The sequence below is a fragment of the Protopterus annectens genome, chromosome 3.part1 (assembly GCF_019279795.1).
Source record: "Protopterus annectens isolate FY-2018-M chromosome 3.part1, PAN1.0, whole genome shotgun sequence".
Taxonomy (NCBI): Eukaryota; Metazoa; Chordata; order Ceratodontiformes; family Protopteridae; genus Protopterus; species Protopterus annectens.
Window position 1 is genome coordinate 1,446,639,095 of NC_056732.1, and position 27,568 is coordinate 1,446,666,662.

At 38.1% G+C, this 27,568-nt stretch overlaps 1 protein-coding gene across 1 annotated transcript in view; it reads right to left on the reverse strand.

The window, feature by feature from the left end:
- Nucleotides 1-27,568, reverse strand: part of ABCB1 (ATP binding cassette subfamily B member 1) — a 1,009,232-nt gene that overhangs the window by 489,424 nt on the left and 492,240 nt on the right. The window contains exons 14-15 of the mRNA XM_044067521.1: nucleotides 18,484-18,609; nucleotides 3,080-3,283 (exon numbers count right to left, since the gene is read on the reverse strand). Of these exons, the coding sequence (XP_043923456.1) occupies nucleotides 3,080-3,283; nucleotides 18,484-18,609 (330 nt within the window). The remainder of the gene's footprint in view (nucleotides 1-3,079; nucleotides 3,284-18,483; nucleotides 18,610-27,568) is intronic.

Consider the following 27,568-nt stretch of genomic DNA (forward strand, 5'->3'; position numbering starts at 1 on the left):
TAGCGGGGTACTATAGAAAGTGCTTCAGGTTTTAAGAAAGATTTCATTTTGGAAGGTGAAAGACTAAAGTTCACATCCCACTCCATTCCTGCTATGCTTGACTACACTCTCATATAAGAAACTAAGTGCAGATGGTTGTCAGTCAGTCTTGAGGACTACGATTTCTGAGGCCACTGATCTATACCCACTATACCCACTTCACCACTAAGTCTGATCCATAAGACCTTTCCTCTTTCTATAACTTACTATATCTAACTGCTCTTCCTTCTACACCCTCCCTCTAGACCACTACATCCCTCCTCTACTACTTTCTTCTTCTGCACCATTTCTTCCTCTGATCTGAGGTCCCTTGTACATACACTTTTCTCTACTTTTTTACTCCTGCACTAGTTCATCCTCAGATCTGAGGCCCCCTGCACATACACAATTCTCCTTCTAGTCACTAATCTAATAATACCATGTTTCTTTTCAAAAATAATACATATAACCTTAATTCCCTTACTGCATACCTCTTGGATTTATTATTGTTGTTTTTCCTTTTCCAACCTTATTATTATACTTCTTTATGTATAAAGCTATGTATACTTCCATGGAGTACATTATTTTTCTTATTTATCGTATTCATGACATTGTTTTGCTCTGTATTATTGTAAACTTGTATGTCTGTTTGAGGCTTTTCCCCTCGGGTCTTCACTGAAAAAGGGTAAATTCTTACCAAGCTGGACCATTAATTAATTAATGGTTAATGCAAAATAAATAAATAAATAAATTTAATGATGACCATACGACCAACAAATTAGTTAGAGGAATGTGGAAGTGTGGTTCCCATCACCAATATAAATATATTTTTGAAGCACAGGTTTTGAGACTTAAGTCACTACAATGAGTGTAAACTGAACTGTTATTGTGATTGTAATACCACAGCTAAGCTAGACATAGCATTTTCTGATTATTGCCATAGATTCTATGTGTGCAAAACTGAACAGGCTTTAAAAAGGAGAATATATGAACACTGTTACGATATTGTAAGTAGAAATACCAACAGTGCATTATACAAGCAAGCACAGATTAAATTGTATAAATAATAAGAAATTTTATTTTTTTGTAAAGGAAAAAGTCTTGTTCAACCCAAGGGGGTTCCATGGAAATTTAGACGTGAATACAGGGAACTTTAATGGCAGATTACATTGAATGATTGTACATCTCCTGCTCTCAATGATGCTACACATATACAAGAAACACAGTGGGGGTGTCAGAAGCACATTTATTGCATGACTGCGGACATATGCTCATTCACCAAACACTCATGTGGGCTTAAACTGCACCCATGGTCATGCACTAAAAATGTCTTGTACATTCCCCAAACAGTCTCTTTGCTTATTTATTGCCATTTATATTCAACGTTATCTTTACTCTTTGTCTACTGACTGCTGACACGGTGGTTATTTTCTTGAAAATGCTAATAGAGGGCAGAGGTCCTTCTATATATATTCAAAGCAGTTGTTACTAACACTGATCTCTAAGTCAACAGGACAAGACTTCCACTTTCACTTGCTTAAATAATCTGATGATAAAAATGGCAAAGAAAAAAAGCAACAATATATATTCTTCCATCTTTCATATATTAAGCTGAATAACTTGTGAACTAATAAAACAAAAGTCTGCATCCAGATAAGATATAACTTATAGTTATCAGCACTGACCAAGGAAATGAAACAAGTGAAAAAAAATATTTCACTTTCTGTTAATGTTTGGAAATTAGTACACGTCACTTACTTTAAGCCTACAGAGAGTAAAGGAAATAATGCTTGCATGATTTAATACTGCATAACATACACAAAAAAGCAAGAAATGATGACCAAAACAGTGCACCACAACAAAGTTAATTAAATAAAAAGCATGCATCTAATACATTTCTGTTAGTACAAGGCCTGTAACCTGTGATTGATTTATCAGATAATTTCAGCTGTGGAGTAGCTGAGAAACATGTTGAAAACAGTAAAGACTATAACATGTCAGACAGCATCAGACTTTACTGTTAACAACCTAATGTAAAATAAATTAAACTTGACCTGGGCAACAGTACTATGAAGAGAAATAGTGAAGCAATGCTTCATCTCAGGCAGAGAGGTAGCTGACATTAAGGGTCAAGGGGAAGTATGACAGGAGTTACATTAGTTTGCATCTTCACACCAGAATAAAACTGTACCCGAGGTAACTTACTCCAAGGAACAGAGGACAGCTTTAATTAAAAAAAAGGGGGGGGGGGTTACAGGGTACGGACTATAAACATATAAAGTAAAAACTGAAAACTGAGCTTTTTGTTGTGTACAGGGAATGTTTTTCTTGAAGAGGGAACCACTTATGTTCCTTTTAATATTTTGCAGAATGCAACACACTAAACTGTATGGAGACTGAGTCTGCTATGTACCAGATCCCAAGTGAAGACACTTATAAACTACATTGTTGAAAAGATAGTTCATAACATGTTGAACCATAAAATGGAAGGAGAAAATATGGAAATAAACAGAATATGCTTTCTCTCTCTCTCTGTAATCACACTTCTTTAAAAGGCTACAAAGTAGGATTAAATATAAAATGTGTGTGTGTGTGTGGAGGGGGGTGTGTGTGTGTGTGTGTGCAAAACTTGCATCTACAGGGTAAAACACTAATTGTTGTATCTAACTATATGTGTATTTTCATGCTCCTGCCCTTCATAGGACTGCTTTACAACATTAAGTACATCTACCACCAGTAATGTGGAAAATTTCATGTGCTGCTTCACAGTTGCACTTCTGCCTCAAAATCATTTATCAGGCTTTGGAAATGTACAAATTGCACAATCTAGGAGAAAGTAGATGGTTGACCTTTTGACAATACTGACACAGAATCCTTCAACATGCATTCCCAATTAGTAGCCCAAATGCATTTCTTTTCTTAGCTTTAATCCACAATAATTTCTGTCTAGTGCTGCCGGTATAATGGCTTCAGCAAGCTACTTAAACATCTCTGTAATAAGTCATGAATGAAATATGAAATATTAAATGCATGTTATGAATGAAATATGAACACTTCTTACATCTGGTAACTGCATGATAAAATTATAGGCATTGGCTTCTTTTGTTGCAGCTTCTATTTCTTCCATGGTAACATCTTCCCGCCCATAGCGAATGTTTTCTGCTATAGTAGTTGCAAACAGCACTGGTTCTTGGCTCACCACACCAATAAACTCTCTTAAACACTTAATGTTGAGGGATCGAATGTCCTGTTCATCAATAGTTACCTGAAATCACATAGTTTATGTTGGAGACTTAAGAGAGTCACTGGCACCACAAACATTTAAACATACTAATAATTCTTAATATTCTCGGCATCAAACACCTCATTCAGATAAACATGCTACACACTCATATACTCATGAAAAAAAGCAAAGTATTTTAGACTCGAATCAAGTACAAAAATACAAGATGCATCAAATGATTTCATGCTACACTGCTATATCTTAACACATTATAACAACAATTTATGAATGCATACTTGCAGTTATGTCAGAGTAAAAATACTAATTAAAATTAATTGTTTAAGACCAGGAATTCTCCAGTCTGTCTGAAAGCTGCTTCAGTTACCAAAATGTTTTTTATTTGAGGAAATTCTAACTCAAGCAAAGTAGGAATTTGGCTCCAAGACAAGAGCAAATTTACTTTAAACAGAGATGTAATGCATGGAGCACCATGACTACACTTCAAAGCTGAGGAAAATGCATGCTTGTTTAACACCCTTCTGACATAAGAAAGATATTCAAAATGTTTTGTTAAGTACCCTTCACTACTGTTTAAGTTCTAGTCTCACACCAGGCATTAGCAGCAGTTTGTGGCCACCACCAAATACCTGTGGGAAACACAAAGGACTTTAAAAGCTGTTAAACACTTCATTCAGACCTTTTTAGAATACTGATCAATGTCTTGTTTGGAATGGATTTTAAAGCCTTTTATTCTTCCTACAGCTCTTCTAAGGTGGTCATATGGTAGCACTGAGTCTTTTACACTGCCATTACCACATCACTAATTCTTGCCCTATGGACTTTGCATTGAGTCCTCAAAGGGGAACTACGTCAGGGAATTTTATTGTATAACCAATAATTATCAGTATATGCTCTAGAGAAAAGAGGAATGAAGGTCAGCAGGACAAAAACAGAATATATGTGTGTGTGAATAAGAGTGAGGATAGAGGAATGGTGAGGATCAAGGAGTAGAGGTGGCGAAGGTGGATGAGTTTAAATACTTGGGATCAATAGTTCAGAGTAACGGTGAGTGTGGAAGAGAGGTGAAGAAGAGAGTACAGGCAGGATGGAGTGGGTGGAGAAGAGTGTCAGGAGTGATTTGTGACAGACGAGTACCTGTAAGAGTGAAAGGGAAGGTCTACAAGAGGGTAGTGAGACCAGCTATGTTATATGGGTTGGAGACAGTGGCACTGACAAAAAGGCAGGAGTTTGAGCTGGATGTGGCAGAGTTAAAGATGTTAAGATTTGCACTGGGTGTGACAAGGGTGGACAGGATTAGGAATAAGTACATTAGAGGGTCAGCCCAGGTTGGAAGGTTTGGAGACAAAGCCAGAGAGGCAAGATTACATTGGTTTGGACATGTGCTGAGGAGGGATGCTGAGTATATTGGGAAAAAGCTAAGGATGAAGCTACCAGGTAAAAGGAAAAGAGGAAGGCCTAAGATAAGGTAACTAAATGTGGTGAGAGAGGACATGCAGGTGGTTGGTGTGACAGAGCAAGATGCAGAGGACAGGAAGAAATGGAAACAGATGATCCGCTGTAGTGACCCCTAACGGGAACAGCCGAAAGAAGATGATGATGATCAGTATATACTAATAGCCTTTGCCCATTGCCGAGGATTAAAAGGGATCACAATGAAGGAGAGAGGTATCACAAGTTTCTTAAACACAGCATTACTCACTATCCTTTGTCTCTATGGACCTGCTAAATAACAGTTCTTTATGCTTTCCAAAATACCAGGTCAATAAAATCAACCCAACACTCTAGCGTATGTGTTATCCATTCCATAATGACCATGCAGAATGTATCTGTTGCTTGATTCAAGAAATAAAATTAAGGCAGAATAAAACAAAAGCAAACTAAATATTATAAAAAAAGAGTAACCAAACTAAAATGTTGTTCTGAAAAGACAAAAATGACTGTTATAATCATTTACATAACAAATACAAATATAATCCAAAACATTCTGGAACTGTAGTAATAGGTTCATAGGTTCATAGGTAGGTACTAGGCTATCTACTCAAAGGCATTTATAAGCCTATCTGGAATGTGTTGGCTTTCGCCACCCCCTTAGATTAGTTCCCTGTGCCTCTGTCGAGCAGAGCCATTGACGTGATCCCTCGGGTAAACTTTCTGTTTTCCATCCACTCGTCAAAGTTTCTCTTTAAGAGGGTTAGTGAGGAGCTCTGCCTAATGTAGATTGGAATCTTGTTCCAGAGCATGGGAAGTCTCTGGGACAGGAATCTATCCTTCCAGCACGTCCTATTTATTGTTGTGATGAGGATATGGTTTTCTTTAGGTGGAGCATGTCCATCAATTCTGGGTTGGACATGGCCTTGTATGTCAGGCAGAGATCACCTCTGAGTAGGCGGTATGCAACCGAGTACAGCTGGAGTTTCTTCAGTTGAGCTGCATAGGGCATCTGCTTGAGGCCAGTGATCCTCTTGGTGAGGAACTTCTGTGGTCTTTCCAGTTGTTGCAGGTGTCTTGTAAGGTACATCTCAAATGGGGCACTGTACTCTATGATGGGTCTGATGAGTGATGCATAGAGGGGCCCAATGATCTCTTTCGATCTGGATGCAAACCCTTTGGTGATTAGATGGGCCATACAGAAGGATTTTCTAACCACTTTGGCAATGTGATTATCAAAGGAGAGGTTACTATCTACTTGGGTCCCCAGATCCCTTATTACATCTTCTGTATTTAGGGGGCTACCACCTATGTAGTAGTTTGTGGGTACTTTGTTTTTTCCAAAGGGGATGACTATGCACATTTTGGCATTTAGCTTGAGACCATGGTTTTGACACCAGGTATCTGTCTCATCGAGACCCTTTTGGAGGATGTCTGTGTCAGCTGGAGAGTCAATTATAGCCCCTAGTTTGCAGTCGTCTGCGAATTTGGCAAGCCATAGTCCTTTTGTGCTTGCCTGTACTTCTGAGAAGTATATGCCAAACAGGAGGGGTCCTAGGACTGAGCCCTGGGGAATGCCACTTGTAACCGGTTTAGAGTCAGACCTAGCTCCTGCAACACTTACCATGTGGGTTCTGTCCGTGAGCCAGTTGGCAACCCATCTCGTGACGTAGAGGTTTATGTTCAGGCTGGTGAGTTTGTCTATAATACCTGAGTGGGGAATGGTTGAAGGCCTTTGCAAGGTCTAGGTAGGCTGTGTGGACCACCTTTCCCCTCATCTATAGTCTTGGTAACTGTCTCAAAGAAGTCCACCAAGTTTAGGAGGCATGATCTGCCCTTAACAAAGCTGAACTGGGTTGGGTCCGGTGTCTGGAGGTTTCCAATGTCTCTGTTAATGAGATCCATGATGATGCACTCCATAGCTTTGCAGACCAAGCTAGTCAGGCTTATAGGGAGATAGTTCCTGGGGTCAGTTGTGGCTCCACCTTTATGGAGCAGAATAACTGTTGCTGTGTGCCACTTTGTGGGCACATAGTCTGTGGAGAGGCTGAGTTTAAACAGACACAGCCTGGGACACTATCCGGTCCCATTGATGCTGTGTTTTTGGCTTTGGAGAGGGCTGTTTTAACCTGAGTGTCTGTGATTTCAGAGCACTACATTCTTCTGGTATAGTTATGGGCCCTTTTAGTGGTGAGAGGGGGGGTTAAGTTTGCACTGAACCTGTCTGCCAGGATGTTGGCTATATCAGTCGGTTCAGTGTATTTTGTGCCATTCTGCACTAACTTCGAGCAGATCTGAGAATTGCCACTTAGATTCTTGACATAGCTAAAGAATGCCTTGTGGTTATCTTTGGAGTCCATGGCAATTTTTCTTTCGAAGCTAGGCTGGGATGATTTTATGAGGGAACACAGTTTCTTGCTGATACTGATCAGGGATGTCTTCCCTTCTTGGGATTTTACTCTTTTCTGTACTAGTTTCCTCCTTCTATTGTATAGCTTGTTTATAGCAGGGGTCCACCAGACTGGTTTCCTTTTCTTGGAGGAGTGAGTCTTGGTTTTGATTGGGATAGCACAATCCATGCATTCTTGTAGGTGCCCGTAGAGTGCATTAGTAAAGGATTTTGCAGCTTGGACAGTGTTATCCTTTAGCATGGAGGCTTTGAAACTTTCCACCTCAGTCTTAAGTAACGTGAAGTTTGCTTTTGAAAAGTTTTTCACGGTGGTTTCTTTGACCGGGGGTGGTGGTGGAATGTGAATATCCAGAGTGATTAGTTTATGGTCAGATCTAACCAGTGAGGGGTTGACCTCCAGTGTGGAACACCGGTCGCCCATGTTGGTGATGATCAGGCCCAATATGTTATTACCTCTGGTGGGTGTGTTAACCAGTTGATCCAGGGCATTTGAGTTTATAAATTCTAGGAAATGTTGAGCCAGGGAATTTGTACTTGAGTAGTTCTCCCAGTTAATGTTTGGCTAATTGAAATCACCCAATATCAGGGTGTTTGGTAGGACCTTTATGTTTCCCAGTTTTTCCAGGAATGCGGAGTGGGGGTCCTGGGACATGATGGGTTATCTGTAGCAAGCTATAATTTGAATAGTAGTTTTGCCCGTTCTTAGTTGCACGTGGACGATCTCTGAAGCATCGTGCTGTGCCACTAACCTGGAGGTGTGGGTATCCTTGATGAATATGGATACTCCCCCACCTTTTGTATTTCGTTCCATGTTTTGTGGCTGAAATGTATGGTATGAGTTGTAGCCTGGTAGTGCTGGGGTGCTCTCTGGAGCCTTAAACCAGGTTTCTGTTACTGCACATATATTGATTTTCTCCATACTGAGGAGTGCCTCGAGTACGTGCATTTTGAGGTTTAGACTTCTGGCATTAAGCAGCAATACCCTCAGTTTTTTGTTACTTGTGCTATTTATGGCAGTGGGTTTGTCTTTTGGGCCTTGCCTAAAAAAGGTACCATGGGGGTGGCAAAAGCCTTGGCCAGTATTCGAAAGCCTAAGGGTGACAGGTGCAAGCCGTCTCTAGCAAAGCAGCATGGCTTGTCAAGCATGTCATCCCAGGCTGACAGACACTGGATCCCCTTTGAATGACACCAGTAGCTTAGCCAATTGTTGAAATTGATAATTTTTTCTCAATACTGTGCTATCATTTTTGGTGAGGGCAGGATGCTACTCAGCGTCAGGGTCATACCAGCCTGGGCTACGTGATCAGAAAGCTCCTCCATGTCTCTTTTCATGTAGTCCAGGGAGGTACGGCTCAGGTCATTCACACCAACATGGACAATGGCAGAGTCATATTTGTACTTGTTCTGGAGTGACCTGAGTGTTTGTGTTATGTGGCAGATCCTGGCACCCGACAGGCAACTAACAGTAACCTTCTCCTTGTTCAGCCTAGTGAGTGGGACGTCAGTGTGCCTGACTATAGAGACACCTATTACTAGTGTGTTGGGTATGTTACTTTGCCTTAAGGGCTGTGATTGTGTGGCACACTGGTTTTGTGAAGTATGTGTTTCGTGGTTTGTGTTGGGGGGTGGAGGTAGCTTGGATGTCTGCTTTGGAGGTCTCTGTTGCATTTGCAGATTTTTATTTAGAGCCTCCGAGTATGTTTTTGTGTATTTATGTGTGTTTTTTGCCAGTGCTGGTTTCATAGGTCTATGTGAGACTGGTGGTGTGATGCAAGTAATTTCCTTCTCCTCTTGACTGCCTTGTCCAGTCTTGGATTGAGAGAGCTTAGCCTCCAGTTTGGCTGTATAATTGCATCTCTCGCATGTATTAGTCTTTGGTGGAAGGAGGAGAGGGTTGTCTGTGTACATGAGGCAATTGTAGCATTGCCTCAAAATGCCCAGATTCACCAGTTGGACTGGACAGTACACCTGAAACTGCCCTTTAGACATGCCTGGATAGGTACAGTGAACTGTTTTACTGACTGTCTGGTAAGGTCAAATAGAGAGCCTTGTCCTTCTCTACAGTATAGGGGGTCTAGTGCTAAGGTTTATTAGTGCTTGCTATGAGTTTTGGGCAAGTGCAGGGATGAGAAGTGAATGATTTGAGTGCTTAAGTTGAAAGTTTGTCTAGTTCCAAGGGAAAAATTGAAGAGTAGACTTTGTGGAGCGGGCACTGCCCGGCGTGCAAAACCACGCAAATGTGGGTTTTACAGCAGGGAAATGAAAGAGATAGAAATTAGCCCAAAATGGCCAATAAACTACTAATTACTGGGCTGAAACCACTCCTCCAGGGACAGATAGGCTGCTCAAAGCTCCCTCTCTCACAGTGAACAGAGAAACTTCCTTCTATGCAAGTAAGGTGTGGGCAAGCACAGAAACTTGTAACATAGCCCTGAATTCAGCACTAACTTAAAAACTGGACTAAACTAGCTTAAAAAGGTGGGAAAACAAGTATATATATATATATATATATATATATATTTTTTTTTTTTCAGAAAATAAAGCAGATACAATAAAAAAAACACTTTAAATGCACAGAAATGGATATCACATCTGAGTGTGTAACCTACAACAGTTAAACAGGTAATTTAAACACAAAAACGACTTTGTTAAAGTGCAGGCAGTAAAATAAGTACAGTATGTAGCAGAAACAAGCTTTTTAAATCACAGAAACTCTAGAAAACCAGCGTTTTATGCAGAATTAGCTAAAATCAGCAAGAAAATGCAGAAAAATTATACTTAATCACTCCAGAGTTTCTCTTTTGTCTCTCTGCTGCTGTAGAACTCTGCAGGGCACCAGGCAGGAACTTGCTGAGGTGCATGCTAGCACAAAAACCTTGCTAAATACTTTGCTAAAACTGGTAAGAAACCTCAGCCAAATCCTCTACCAGATACATTGTACCCTAACCTCCCATTTTATAGCAACTGCTACTTCTGTAGCAAAGGAGGGCACCATTAATCATGGATACAATTTCTCTTTACTGTCCATGGCTTTCTTTAACTTTAACATTGCACCCATGAACCTTGTTAAAAACTGAAGCACAAACTAAAACCCACCACCTTATCCCCTGATATGTTTCCTTATCATTTTGTCCAGGATCAACTGCCTGTCCAGTAGCTATTTAAGTAAATCAGTGTATCAAAACCCATGTTCAACAACTACGGAAATGATCATAAAGCATTCCTATCCACAAAGGGAGAAGGCAAATCTGTAGAACTAATTAATGTTAGACTAATATTGTCTCCTCTCAAAAAAAATAAGATCTATCCGTGAGCAACCCTGAAATAATCCAAACAAAACAACTTGCTTTCCTGATCCCAAACAAAACACAGTACTAAAATTGCTCTGTTATCCATTCTGAAAGTAGTCAATCAGAAAAGAAACCAAGGTAAACTTGTACTATCACCTTTTCTTGAAATATCTCAAGCTTTTTTTACAGTATCTCACCCACTTCTTCTAACAAGACTCTCTTAACTAAACATCAACTGTTTTATTCTTCTATCTTGAAGAAAGACTACAGAGGGTCAACTGGCATGATTCTCACTCCACCCCCCTACTGATAACTGTACGAGTTCTTCAATGATCTGTATTAGGTCCTCCCCTTTTCAACAAATTCATTAATAATATGCATACATTTATCTCATATAACACACAGAAGATTCAACAGTAATCTGCTCTGCATATTCCTTCCATCAGTTCCAACTCCATGCCCAATAAAACTTAATGCTGCAAGAAAAATGACTGACTCAGTTATAACTACTAGTAAATGCCATATACACATACACACACACACACACACACACACACACACACACACACACACACACACACACACATATATATATATATTTACATACTCACACACACACATTTGTAACTTATCCCTAACACTATACAAATTACCTCACTAAATTACATCATTGCTGAACATGTAGCACAATAAAGTACTGAGATATCACAGATCAACATGTCGACCACGTGGTCAGTAAAACTAATAAAAATCTTCAATTACGTTATAATGCCAAACTTCACCTTACTGATCATTCTCTTGTTGCCACAGCACACATATTACTTCCACCCAGTTTTTGTACACCTTAGTATCTTGATGATATTCAGCATAGCCAGTTTGATGAACTACAGCTCTATGATAAAACAAATTCACTGCTAACATTTAAACCAGAACTCAGCACTGCATAGCCACGAAGAAACAAGAGTGGCTCAGATTACCTCACCTACTGACCGTATCACAGGTCAGAACAGTACAAGTTTTTCTAGGAACCCAGGACCCCATCAATATACCACTTATTGTCACTTGCTTCAGGAATACACTGCCACTAGAAATCTCAGGTCATGTGGTCAGATTTTATTAGTTATTCTAAAAGTCAAACAATCGTCATGGAGACGTATTATGTTAAAATAAAAAGAACTCAATCTCCTCCAAAGTTTAACCGAGATTGAATCCTAAATAGTTTGAGTCGACTCAAAAGACACCTAATCTCAAAATGGAAATGCTTACACACTGTTTCTTATAGAAAATATTAGTAAATTTCTCTACCCTTAACTTATGAGACCTGCAGAAAAATTATTTATATTGTTATTATATCTCTATTAACCACCATTTTTCATTTCATGTCTTCTCTAATTTCTCTTGTCTCTTATTTATACCCTGCAGTCTCATATCCTTCAACTCTCCTGCTATCCCCGCATAAACTATTTTGTTTGTCCATCTATTTCATTATCTACAGATTTACTGTACTCTTTTATAATGACACTTACTTTCCTCTCAACATTTTCTTATCTTTCATACTCACCTTTCCCATCATCTGTACTGGCTAACGTATATATGGCACATATGTAAATAATGTTTAACAAATCTTTCACTGTTATATCTTCCATGCTCATCAACTATTTTTATCTATTGCTCAACATTTGTATTTTGTGTATACCTACTACTGTATTTTTCTTTCCGAGTATGTATGTTGTTTGTTAAATGCAGATTTTCTCCCCAGGCCTCTGATGAAATGGGGCTTTGGCCCAGCCACACTATCTTGGTTAACAAATACATACAAATAAACAAATGTATTCGATGAAAGAATTGTGCAGTGGACTTATTCTGTTCTTTTTGTTCTCCATCTACTCTCTTCATTATCTCTAGCTCTACTTAGGGTATCACATTCCCACTGAGCTTCCTTGAAACTGACTTGGCCTACAGAGAAATCAGCTAAGTCAATACTAACTCATCTCCTATAAAGAGCAGTACATGAAAATTATTTTCTTCTACAAGATAAACTGGCTGTTTCCCTTTTTCTTCCTCAGAGTCTTGTTTTTGTACCTGGCTGGCTGTGAACTTTAATAAGTATAAGACTCTATTCAGGTTCCCTTGTTTTCTTTTTCTTCAGAATGAGACTAATTTATCAAATCCTCAGTTTTTATACTGATTGATCTTAATTTCTACTTAACGAGGGACACCTCTCTTGATCTTTACATTGATTCTTTATCAATTTAATTGTTGGAGTTTTTGGTAAAGCTAATTTTTCTGATAGCTTCAAAGCTGACATACTTCAGTATTTTAAAAGGAGTCTTTTAACAATTTTTCAGTGTTAGATTTGTCTATGTTTTCCACCTACAGCTAAATCTTAGTTCTTTTTTCTGTTTTCCAATTATATAATTTTCTCTTTACTTGGGCTGTGTACTTCTGGCACTATATCTGTCTGACCATCTCTCCCCTGACATAACTTTCTATAGTTATTTATCCCACAGAACATCTTTGCTGACAGTTTAATTTCGAAGTAAATTAGGCACCAAATCTGCAGGATGGAGAACTTTACCTCAGTGACTCTGTATTTCTACTCCTGTTAAAGTATATTCCATTCTCATGTCCTTATATATATCATTTTAAGTTTTTGCTTATTAGTTGTTTTATGTTTGCAGATATAGTATGATTTCACCAATGTAATCATGCTTTCTGAATCTAAAAATATAGCATTCTCTACCTTTCTACTATAATAGATTTCGTGAGTTGGTTGATAATAAAATGACAGAATGCAGATTCAGCACATCTAGAAATTAATACTTCAGAATTATCACACTCCGTTGGTATACTTCATGCACTCTTTGATTAGCAGACTGCTGACTAATATTAACAGTATTTAAAAACATTTTGTTGTTTTAATTTACTATGCAGTATTTTGCTATGTGTCCTTAATTAAAACAAACTGTTTTAAATGGTTTACTATCAAATGACTGGAACTCAAAAGACTGAATCTCAAATAGACTGAAAATTCAAAATATTGAATGATGGAATTTGCCCCTTCCCCACTGTTGTGCGATCTTGGAGTTGGTATATATATTTAGCAGGGGGTGTAGGGGGCACAGCCCCTCACATGATTGGAGCAGGGGGGCTTGCCCCTTGCATTAAAAATGTATTCAATATTTTGAATTTTCAGTATTTTTGGAATTCAGTCTTTTGATTTTTCAGTCATTTGATAGTAAACTGTTCTAAATAATGACATTTTTCTTGGTTACAGGTGAAAGCATACATAGCTGAAGGCTTATTGTTAGCTCTTTGTGCATGCAAACATGTTTTAGAATCTCTATCTTCCCTTAATAACAAATGCTTTACTGCAACTGTTAGCCATTCAGAAGAATTAGAATCACTCTAGACTACTCACTTTCTTAAGTTACTGTGGAATGCCAACTTTTGTCTATAATCAAAATTTGTAAAATTTTACTCACATATTTCTTTCTTTTAAATTAGCCATTTGTGATCTTACTGATCTGTCTACACAAACACACAGACGGCCCACTGACCAAGCTAGACAAGGGGAAGATAATGGGTTAGTCCCTATGTGGGGACAGTATCTGTAATATCAGGCACACACTCAAGTCACTACACCCCATGTACCAGTAGGATTCTATCATAGTCCATGTGGGTGGAAATGACCTGAGATGTACCTAACTGGACTATATGAAAAGAGAAATAATGGATCTCTGAGAGTATGTGTCACAGATAGGTACGAGCCTTGCACTCAGCAGCATTTTATCTGCACCAAGGATGATGCCAAAGTATGAACATAAAATGATTAATTTCAATAACTGGCTTAGTTTTTGGTGTCACTCCAGAGGAATTCAATATCTGTCAGCAAAGGAGGACATGGTCAAAAGACCACATTGCTTTGCCAAAGATGGGCTGCATTTTTCCCTTTAGGCTTTTGGTTATTGGCTAAAACTTTATCCACCCCCTTAAGAGTCTTTTTAGGCAATGCCAAAAAGACAAAACTACCAACATAGCAAAAAAGGCTATAGACTACCTTAGGTTCTTACTGCTCACTGCTAGGAGCCTAAAGAAAAAAAAAACCTCAACATCCTTCAAGCCCTCCTCACTCTGGAGAATGTATATATCTGTGATGTGACCAAGACTTGGTTTAAAATTGTAGAAAGTACTCTTTCAGTGGAAGGCTACAGTCTCTTCCACACATTTAGACCAACAACAGCACAAACTGGAACCAAAGTCGGAGGTGTCTTAATCTATTTTAGCAACAAACATACCTCCAGGTTGGTTAAACAGCATGATACCATGGAACTCACCCAATTGCAAGTTGACATGTATAAGATCTCTCACCATATTGTGTTTAACTACAGGTCATCATCTATGTTCCTAGAGTCTTATGACTCTTACCTAAACCTACTACAGGTGCTCATCATCCAACCAAACACCCTATTCATGGGTGACATTAACCACCCCTCTACTGTCTGATGTCACAATGCTTCCTCAACTTTATTAACACAAACACCCTGGAAGAGACAGTGCACAGTCCAACATAGGATCAAGCATACTGGATTTGTCACCCCCCATCCATGTAACATCCTCACTACTGAGGTTGAATCACAAAGCTGTCTCCTCTGGAGTAAAACTCAACCCAGAAAACCCAGCTAAACCAGCAACAATTATGAACTATTCTAAGGCAAATTACATCCTATTAAATGACAGTTTGTCAAAATTCAAGGCTCCCCTTAATCCCAAGACCATGGCAACCTATGTAGAATTATTCACAGATTTTCTATACAAATATATGAATGGCTTTACACAGGCTGCCATACCTACCAGAAATAAACCCAAAAATGAACACTAAAACCAAACCCCATTGGCGGAATCCCCTCCAAACAGGGTAAATAACAAAAGAAGAAAACTCATGGCCAAAATCAGGAAGAGCAACTGCCTTAAGGACAAGTGCTCTCTTATACAACTAAACAAAAAGCTAAGAGGTCTAGTTAAGTCCAACAAGACCAAGCATGAGGTCAGGATAGCATCTCAGGCTAATGACAACTAAAAGACCTTCTTCAGCTACTTGAAGAACCTTAAAGGCAACACAGTAATGTGCTGAACTGGTGGCGAATGGTACTACCTTTATTGATCAGGATGACATACAAATATACCTGCTAATAAATTTAGCCCAATATTCACCCATTCCACTCCCTCCCCCAGCTCCACCAGGTGAAATCCCCTCCAACATACTTTACTCAGCTATTACCAGGGGCCAGGTGCTGGCAGCTCTCACTAAAGTTAAGAACACTGTCTCTATGGGTTCTGACAATATTCCTGTTTGCCTCCTGAACAGTCTAAAACATGACCATCATGACCACTTGAGGCACTCTTCTGATACAGCCCTGAAGCAGTCTGTGTTCCAAGTGAATGGAGGACCGTAACAGTCATTCCCCCCCACAACAGCAGACCATCAACTGACCCATGGAACTACAGACACATCAATCTTACATGTATAATATGCATAGTCATGGAATTAACATGGAAATGATAAATAAGGACTTTGGCAGCCTGCAGACACTGGACTCATCCCATTTTGGCTTTGCTAATGGAAAATAATGCCTACTTAACCTGATTAGCTTCTTTAAGAGGGTCACTGAGGCAACTGAAGTGGGAAAACAGTGCACATTGCTTATCTTGACCTGGCCAAGGCATTTCATACAGCAGCCCACTCAGGCATTGTTGACAAGCACTCTGAGCTAGGCATTAATCCCTACATAATTTGCTGGGTTTGCAGCTGGCTTACAGGCAGAACTCAAGAAATCAGTATCGATGAGACTACATTCACCAAGAGATTGGTCACCAGCAGAGTACCCTAGGGCTTCATACTGGGCCTGTTTTTATTTGGCATCTACTTCTCGGAAGTCAAGGCTAACGTTCAAGGCCTCTGCCTTACCAAGTTCACAGACGACTGTAAATTGTGAGCTATTATAGACCCCCCTCCACGACACAAACATCTTGCAAGAGGGTTTAACACAGACAAATGACTGGTGATGAAGCCATGGCCTAAAACTCAATGCCAAAAATGCATTATAATCTCCTTTGGGAAACTGTCAACCCAAGATAATTACTCCATTGATAAAACACCTCTAAGAGTTGACAAAGTAGTAAGAGATCTGCGAACATAAGTAGACAGCAATCTGGCCTTTGATCAACGTGCATGTAAGATAATAAAAAAACAATTCTATGTCACCCAATTTATAGGTAAGGGTACAGCATCCAGGTCAAAGGAATGTATAATACCACTCTACTCAGCCCTTATCAGACTTATCACTGAATACAATACATCCTTTGGAATGTATCTAACCAGACCCTTGCAACAGCTGGAATGCCCATAAAGGTTTCTCACCAGCAGAATTGACAGCATGAATATCTCTCTGGAGCCAGTTCTCCTGAGCTGCATACCTTTCCATGTCATCTTCTGGTCTGACTTTGGTGAGGGCTGTGCTGGGATTATGGATTCCCTGTGGCTTGGATGGAAGGTTTACCATGGCAGTAGTCTGCTGCTGAAGTATGAACAAGTGCTGATTCATGGCAGCATATCTTTCATGAAGTCTCTCAGGAGGACTGACCTTTATATAAATATATTCAGGTAAGCGCCACTTAATGTCCAGGATAGGTTTTATCCCGTAAAACATTAAGCAGCACAGACAGTAAGTGAACACCATATACTTTGTATTGTGCTTCGCTTAATGTCCATCTGCTCAATGACTGATCACATTTACGTCCGCTTCGTACAGTATGGATGCAAATGCGAAAGGACATTAAGTGGTGCACACCTGTATATATATATATATATATATATATATATATATATATATACATACATATATATATATATATATATAGATACATATACAGACATATAGATATAGATGTATAAAGCAAAGAACAGATTATTCTAGTGAGGGGGAAACGTTTTCCAGCCTTAGGAAGTAAGATGTCTCCTATCTTTAAGGAAAAACATTAATCCACAGAGAAAACTGGTACCTCTTGACCATCAAAGTTGCTGGCTAAATCTCCTAAAAACCAAGAAAAAAGAACCACAAACTGTAGCCGATCTCAGTTGAGATTTCAAAGTAATCAAGCACTTAGCACTTGTTTAGAAATTGATACTTTATTGAAAAAAAAATTAAATAGATGAATACTTTTGCTCATAAAAGAGCTTTATCATTTGATTGAATCCTAAATGGTTGAACCCATTTGACTGAAAATTCAGTTTAATGAAACCTCATTTTATAGAAAACTTTCTCCACAAAAAAATAAAACTTAAAAATGGTTTTGCAGGGGCTTGCCCCACCCCATGTAGGGATCTTTGCTACCCACCTCCCCTTATTTATATATAGTAGTTCCATGACTGCACAACAGTGGAAAAAGAAAAAAAAAATCACCACCCACAGTGAATCAGTGATGGAGTACAAACACAAACATCTGCAGATCTGGAGGTACAACCTGATGCTCATCATCACAGTCCACACAAATTCTGCTGGACTCACTTTCCTGATAACTCCCATGATAAGAAATGATCACATCACATTCTTTCTATAGACTTCTACACTTTTTGGTCAAATGAGTTTTCAATCATTTGGGTTTTCGACCATTTGGGATTCAATCAAATTCAATCAGATGATATAGACCCATATATATATATATATATATATATATATATATATATATATATATATATATATATATATATATATATATATATATATATATATATATATAAAACATCTACTGAGTGATATCAGACTTCAATGCCACCTTTATGACCCCAGTTTATATTGCTAAGCCAGAACTGAAATTGTCTGTAATTTACAACTGATGTGCTGAATTGTTCAGTCACTCTGGTAGCAGATAAGATTTATTAAGCACTACTTACAAACAAATAAGTCCCACCAAATGCTCTCCAGACAACACAGCCTCATAACGTTCACCATTTATTTTGAATACTCTGATTCAGATTACATAAGATTTATTGTGTTGTAACATGTTAAATACGTATAATTTCGCTTACTTACCATGCCTTCTTCGGGATCATAAAACCTCTGTAATAGCTGAACTGTTGTGCTCTTTCCACAGCCACTGCTGCCAACTAGGGCTACAGTTTGTCCACTGTTTATCCTCAGATTCAGGCCTTTCAATATCTATATAAAAGAAAGGTAAAATAAAAACAAAATAAAACATATGATACCATAAATGACTGCACAATATCTAAAGTAGAGGAAACACCTAAAATACAAATAAAAAAAAATGACCATCAAAAGGGATAATGTGGCCTTGCAAGATACTCTGAATTCCCTCACATACTAAGCCTGTACTAAGAACTTTAGCATTAACGATGACAAACCAAAGGTAAGAAACTCAGAAAATAACATCTGAGCACATCCTACGCTAATAACAACAGCATTATAAAATCAGTCAAACATTTTAAGGACTTGAGTGCTACAGTGAATTGAAGTATGTTATCTGACCAACACAGAGAAGAACTGTGTAGAAACCGGTACTTTATGGTTGCATTTCATGATTAATTACTTTCTGAATCCCTAGGATGAAAAGCAAGCAGAGGAAGATTTAGGGATGTCCCTCCCTAATTTATTTTACTTGATATTAAGGGCTGGAGGATGTCAGCACACAACATTCTATAAGTGTGTCTTGATTGGTTAGAATATTTTGGAACATCACGAGTCAAGGGGATAGATAATGGTGACCTGATTCTGTATATAGATAGGGACAAAAAGAGTTATATTTTGGGTTAGTTAGTTTATTGAAGACCGTCATTTTTTAGTTGTTCAAATATATTTTTTTTCATTTTCTTTGTTTAATAATAATTTTAAAAGTATTTTTTAAATATATATAATTCATGCAGCTGATATTGTATGTAAAACCCAAACCAAAGGGTAAATACCGAGAGGGGGTTGTCTCTGGGATACATACCTGTTTCTCCAGCAGATCCTATTTCTATCACAGGCAAGATTTAAGCCTTTAGAATGGTAAATATGGTTCTGTTTGTTTTGTGGATATGCAAGAGGTCCATCAAAGTGAGATCTGACAAGGCCCTGTTGTATGCCAGGCATAGATCTTCCCACAACAGCCTACAGGACACAGAATACAGGGATAGGGCCTTGAGGTGGTCTGCATAGAACATGTAGCTTATGCTCTGAATTATTTTAGTGAGGATCCTCTGTCGACATTCCATCTGTTGGATATGCATGATTAGGTACATACCAAAGAGGGCACTCTACTTGATAGGTCTCATGAATATTGACTACAGTGGAACAATTACTTCCTTGGATCTAGATTCCATACCGTTGTTTATGAGTTGCAAAACACAGAATGATTTCCTCACTAACGCAGACACGTGATGGTCAAAGGTCAGATTACTGCCTATGTGTGTCCACAAGTCCCTGACTACTGTGTCAGATCTTAGGGGTGTAATGTCAATATGCTAGTTACCTGGGATGGATGACTTCCCAAAGGATACTATTATGCATTTCTTGGCATTCAGTTTTACTTCATGGTTCTGACACCAGTTTTTTGTCTGTGTCTGCCCCTCCTGCAGAACATTTGTATCAATGCAGGATTCAATGACATTTCCTAATTTGCATTCATCTGCAAATTTAGTCAGGCCATTGACATTGGCCTTGTCTTCAGAGAAGTAAATCCCAGAAAGGAGAGATCCCAAGACCAATCCCTAAGGGTTTCCACTTGTGATTGCCCTCTTTATAGAGGTGGATTCCCAATTCTAACTTCCTAGGTCCTGTCTGTGAGCCAGTTAGCTATCCACTGGGTGACATAAGGGTTTGTATCTAACCTCTTGAGTTTGCCAACAATGCCCAAGTGGATGCATAATACCCAAACATCTACTATATATCTTGAGCTGCAGGTAGGTCATTTATGAAAACACTGAATAGCCAGGGACCACAGAAAGGGCCTTGAGGCACCCCTATGTGCACTGAAGAAATATGGACAGATGTCATTTTTCCATTTTACAGCTTGAAGTCTGTCACTGAGGTAGCTGTTGAACCAGGTGAGAGATGAGCGTTGACGTCTTAAGCAGGAAAGCCTGCAGAGCAGTTTTTGGTAAGACACAGTGTCAAAAGCCTTTGACAAATCAAGAAAAAGTGCTGCTACTAAGTCGATGGTAGCATAGCTGAGAAGAGCTGTTATAGTGCTATGGTACGGTTGGAAACCATGTTGTGTGGGGCTTAGTAAACTGTTTGTGGTAACAAATTTAAGCAGCTGGGATTAGACATATTTTTCTAAAACTTTAGATAGGAGGGACAGAATAGCTTTTGTCCTGTAACTGTACATATCAGTAGATGAGCCATCTTTGCGTAGGGGAAGAGAATACTTTTTCCCCTACATTTTAGGGGCATAGCTCTCTGATGGAAAGATTTATTAGAATGGAGATTGGGTAAGCTAGGATGTCTGCTGCAAGTTTACGATACTCTGCAGGAAGATTGTCTGGGGCAAGTGCAGTTGGCTTAAATTGAGATGGCAGATGTAGGGATACGTTTAAAAGCAAATGCGGTGGGATTATTTGTTGACTCTAGATGTCTTGGGGTATTACAGGTTACAAGTTACTTTGTTAATAAAATGTGTATTGAAATGGCTGGCAGTGTTGTCATTAGTGCAGTTAGACTATATGTTTATATAAGATATAAAGTATCATAAAAAAATAAAAAAACAGAGTTAGAAAGAACTTTAGTTTAGGTCATGTTGCATTTGCTTATCGATGAATGCAAAAGCTGTATTTTCTACCTGATTATGTGCTAAAATTATCTGCCACTATTTTTGGCCATCAATGGATAAAAGACATCTTTGTGAGCCATAATAAGAGAAAAGACATATCTTCATCTTCTTCAACTTAAAGACTGACTGCTTGAGGCCAAACACTGTACATGCAAGATAATTACAGATAATATGAAGAAATAAAAATGTAAGGGACAAATATAACAAAAGCAACTGAAACAAATTAGAAGAATAAAAGCAATAAAACCAGTAATTAGGAGTAAAGCCAGTTATAAAAGCTTTTAGACCAAACACATCGGCAAAATCAAATAAATATGCCTTCAGACGCCCAGTAAATTGCAAAGGTGTGATCCTCATTAAGCAAATATTTGAAACTCATAGGATTTAAGCTGCCATTGAGAAGTCAATGGTGGGACCAAGTTGGTCAGCACTAAGTCAACAAGTCCTCCACATAAGGAGCACCTAATCCATGTTGAGCTAAATAAGCCAGTGTAAGAAATTTCTAGATTATATGCTGTCTGGACAGTTCTCAGTACAACACATGAAAAGCTGGTATAATACGGTGGTACACAGAAACTCAAGTAATTAGGAAGGCTGTAGAGTTTTCCACAAGCTGTATGCAATCGAGGTCAGAATCCAACAGTCCAGTCTCACAGTATTGCAATAATCTAAGTAGGAGGACACTAGGCTATGCACCATCTTAGAGAGATATGAAGATGAAATAAGATGCTTGATAAGAAATGGGTCTTGACAGCAGATTTAATCTTGTCCTTTAGTGTCGGCTGGTCATCAGTGACCATCCCCTTGATGTGAATTGGTTTGTTTCCATTACCAGTGAAATGGAGAAAATGTCAGTAAAGAGACCATAAGAGTGGAGGACTTGACCATACCAATATTTCTGGAGGTGTTGAATTTTAGCAGACTATCAGACATCCAAGAACAGATTCATTCCAGATCACTGGTTAATTCATTAAAAGCTGACATCAATTCCTGAGAGAATGAGTTAAAGCTGCATGCCATCTATATAACAATGACTTTGCAGACCTCTAATTTGAATAATGTCTCCCGACAGGAGAATGTACATGGTAAAGAATAATGGACTGAGTATTGAACTTTGTGGAAAAAAACACTGTCAAGAAAGTAAGAAGAGGTGTTAACATAAAAGATTACTTTCCACATGGATTAAGAAAGGTAGGAGGCAAACCAATCCAAGACCACACCACTGATGTCACATGTCACACTAATGCTCAATCAATCAATCAATCAATAATGCAAAGTTGTCTGATAGGTCAAATGCTGAGATCAAACAGGACTGGAACACATTAATGATGTTAGTCTCCTGCCATAAGGTGGTCATTAAAGACCCTAGTGAAGGCTGTCCTGGTGCAGCATCTTGCCAACACCTGGGCTGGAATGTAACAAAGATGTTGCCATTTTCTAATTAAAATTCAACCTTTATGTTTAGTAATTTATCAAGAAACTTATGTTGATGATTATCCATATCATAATAATCTAACCTGGCTTTTTTGAGGAGTGCAGTAATCAATATCTCCTCTAGGTGAGATGGAAATACTCCATCTTGAAGAGGAACAAGAAGATCTGCTGCAGGATAGGACCTAGTCACTCCAGGCAGACCTGGTGGGTCAGGGACATAGTCTGCAAGCAGCAGTGTGCTACTGGCAATGACAGATATGAAATCATCATAACTTGCTATAGAAAATTCAGTTCGACTCAAAAAAGTCAGTTCTTTGGACCACTGACTCAACCCCAGTGAGTGTTCTGAGAGATTCCTGCTGTGACCAGGACAAGCCTGACTGCAATGTATCAAGCAGCGTATTCACATTCCTTTGTAGACAACGGGTTCTAGGACACGAGACAGGCTAGGAGCACAGCATGTCCACCACCTGCAAAGAACTGCATAGATCTCTTCAGATATGTAGGTCAACTTTTTCTTGGAGATTATGGCCTGATACACTGAACATCGATTGTCAAATACAAACCTGTCATCAGGCAGACTACAGTGGTGTCATTTATGCTCAGTCTTCTGGTAAATACTTTGAACTTTGTAGAGCTGAAAGTCAAGGTGTCACACCAAACAAGTGGACCAGCTACACACATCTTCTGGCTACTATGGCAGGTATGTAAGGGAGTAAATACCTGGTTAAAATCCACCACCACCTTGGTAGGGATCATTGGGATACATTTTTTTGTTTTGCTAACTGGGACACCTCAATGAGCAAAATCATCTCAAGTACAATCAAGGAGCTAGTCAAGCAGAAGAGGGCCCAAAATGTTCTAAGTGATCAAAATGCACCCACTACATTGCACAAGACATGACTCTGAAGATAAGTTTGATTAACCATGAATCAAATGATAGACTTGTCAGGCCAGGTGAGATACTCTACTCTCAAATCATGACACCACACTGTTAAAACAAGTCCAGTGTATGCTCAAATCTGTGAGAAGGAGAGGCAACAGCTGGGGAAATCACAGGCCCCATTATAATAAACAGGAGTTATTTAACAAAAGTCACTGACTCCTCATCATCTCTAATGTTTGGCATAATGGTTAAGGTGTTTACCTTACAGACACAGGGTGCAGGATTTGATCCTCACATGGGGTAATTATCTAGGCTTAAAATGGTCCCCAAGGGCAGTTAGCCTAGTCCTAATCTATGAACCTATTTAAGGCTACCAGAATAATCCATCTGGGAAATATGAGCAAAGTGGAGACAAGGCAAAGAACCTCTGAAGGAATGACCTAAAAGATACTCATTACAGGAATGGTCTTTCCGTGAAATTATAAAATGTGACTTTATCTGACTAAAGGCAGACTACTCTTTTGACGTGCCTTTAATTTGGCTAGTAATTGTCAACCAAAATTTAGCTAAGCAGATACTGTGGATCAATATGTGATTGTGATCCCTTACACTTGTTGTACATTCTGTCACAGACCTCAGTATTAATTTTATAAGTGTTTAACTCTTACTGGAACTATAAAAAGCCTAGATCTGTAATTCCATAAGAAGAATGTCTAACGGAAGATGACTCAGTTAAACTTCCTTCTTTTCTTCCAGCCTTTTGTTGATACTTGAACTCCTAGTTCATAAGTTCATAAGTGAATACTAGACTGAAGGGCCATTTTAAGCCTAGCCATGAACTCCTGTTATCCCATACCACTAAGTATTGAAATGGGACCCTGCTTCAAGATAGGGCATTTAGGTGTTGCCCTTATCCATTATAGCACAGGGCATCTCCAGGGTAAATTACGGATGTGCAGTAGGTCCGAAGAAACACCACTGGAATAGCCAAAGACAAAGGTAGACCAAAAATTAGCGTAAACTTGCATTTATTACTCGCTTTCATCAGAGACTTCTTCAGAAAAAACAGATACATTAACTGACTTATAATACAAGTTTAAATACTCACTAACAATACAAGTTTCAATAATCAGAATGAACCAATAAAAATGCACTTCAATTATGACATCATTAAAATCAATTAAGATAAAAATACAGAAAAAAATAACCAATATCACAAAATTATTTTTTAACATACACCCTATGGTGTTTTAAAAAACATTTAATATTTACAGCCTCATTTAATCCAGCTTCTTGATCAGAATTTAATGTTATTTGCCACAAAGCTTCTCTTTGTTCTAATAGAGTTTTAAAATCACCACCCCTTACATCCAGTTCCTTTTGTTCCAATACTGAAAACAAAAATTTGTTGCACTGAGGCCATCTAAGAATATTCTTATAAAAAGCATTTTTAACATCTTTCTTTTTTATATCGTAATAATGCTCCCTAGTTCTAGTTTGTAATGTACGGGTGGTCATCCCAATGTAAAAGGCACCATAGTGGGAACACACCCCAATGTAAATCAAATCTTTACTTTTAAAATTTGATAGTATAAGGTAAGTGTGCTAAAGTTATATATGGTTCTTCTAATATATACCTACAGGTGTTACAGCAACCACATTTAAACATACCTAGGGCTCTATTACAGTTAGTTAACCTGTTACCAGTTAATACTTAATTTTTTTTAAATAAAAAATTTAAATTACAATATTTCTTAAACACAAAAAGGTACAATTCCAACAACCTTGAAAAGGTCTTGGTTTACTTCCAAAATTGTCCAGTTTTCCTTAATAATGTTTTGAATGAGCACTGAATCAACTGTCATGTCCAAATTGCACTATGTATGTCTTTTATTGGTTTTATTACTAATATTATTAACAAATGGAACAACAAGAATAAGGGGACAATGGGACATCCTTTTGCTAATGACAAACTCAGCTGTGTTTCTTAACTGAACCTCTTGATAGCCCCTTTCAAGAAATAAACGAATAATAAATTCTATTTCATCTAAAAAAATTGAATTTTCACTAGTCAATACAGCTTGCTCTTATGAACTGCCCCTTTGGAATATTTTTCTTCATAAAAGAAGGATGTAAACGCTGGTAATGTAAGTAACCATATGTAAATGTGTGCTTACGATGTATTCGACTGACAAACCTATTCAAGCACAAATACCATTCTAAATTAACATCTAAAACATTGATTTTCAACCCCACATCTCCAAGAGTGAATTTCAAAAACTCAGAGCCCTGGTTTAAGGCTCCTACAAATGCATGGACTCTATCTAAGTTACCTTCTAATAAAAATTAAGTCATCCACGAATCTTTTGTAAAAAATAACCTGAAACTGGTTGAAAAAAACTATACAAAATCAGGTACTTCCACCAACCCATTACCATTGTGGCAAAAGAGGGGGCAGTGCGGGACCCTATTGCCACCCCCTTAATCTGTCCACAAATCTTTTTATTAAACATAAAATAATTATTGTTTAATAAAATTTCCAGCAATTCACGGTAGAAATTAACTTGATTATTAGAAAACTCAGAAAACCTGTTTAAAAACTGTCTAACATGTTCCACACCAGTATCGTGTGGAATACAAGTAAATAAAGATACCACATCTACTGTGAATAAAATGTATTTACTTGGGTCAAACACAACACTTGCTGAAAAGTTTCTAAAACAATTCAACAAATCCCATGACTCTTTAAGGTAAGAGTCCAGTTTAGATATTAAAGGCTTGAAAAAGTAGTCAGCCATCAATGAAACACCTTCAGTTATATAGTTGGGGGCAGATATGATGGGTCTAAAAGGGGGGTTTGTTCAATTTTTGTGAATAAAGAAATAAAGTCCAAACCACCACACTGGTAATAAAATCAATTATTTTTACTTCCAACCACAACAGATGAGCGCTTTCGTCTAATAGATAGACTTCATCAGATGAAAGCACTGATATCATGATACACTTATGTATAAAATCACAAACAATTAAGAATCCATTAATTATAATTTAAAGGCATACAGGTTCAAAAACATAATATCCAATTTTAAAAAAGACTTCCCAACTTTCAAGACTTTAATAAACACATATATATTCTATATGCAAACATTAATAATATAATTGTTCAACTGATAAAATACAAGTAATAAAAATGTGCAACAATTTTAAAAAAAATATATAAAAATTTTATAGTCTTTGGTTTATTATATACTTTCAGCTTTTTTATGTAGCACAGATTTTATACTGATGTAGTCATTTAAACCTGGTGGTGAGTTTGAATTCAGCTTGAGCTGCCATATCAGCTCTTTGTATAGTAAATGGTTCTTGAGGTCTCCCCCTCCCTTGTGCAAACCATACCTAACTGTATCAATAATACCAAACCTAAAACTGGATACACCTGAACATGCAGTGCTGTGTTTATATAGAGCATTGGTCTCCCTATGACTTCTAATTTCATATAGATGTTCATAAATTCTATCCTTGAAGGGTCTCTCGGTTTTACCAATATAATATGCCATACATGTAGTACAGATAGCAATATATACTAACATGTTGGATCTACAATTCCCCTTAACAAGCTTCACCACACTTTTAAGACTATTATTAAGTCTGATGGTATCCTCAGTCCATATAAAAGAACACACGCTACATGCCCCACAAGGTGCAGTTTTTTTGTATGGTAATTTCCCTCTTTCTCCTTGTTCCAAGAGTTTCTTAAAGTTGTTTCCTACCCTGTATGTAAAAATGGGTTCTTTACCTACCCTTGTGTACACATCCTTGTTAGTTTTCATAAGATTCCAGTTATTTCTAACTATATGTATAAAAGTGTCTGAAAAAGTGCTGTATTCAACAATACAGGCTGTATTATATTTAGTTTTACTATCCTGTGCGTTGTAGTCCTTAGTAAATGAGTGACCTAAAAGTGCTTTATACTTCTTACCCCATTCCTTCTTCACTTCTTCCAAAATCCCAAAAACTAATTCCATGGGGTA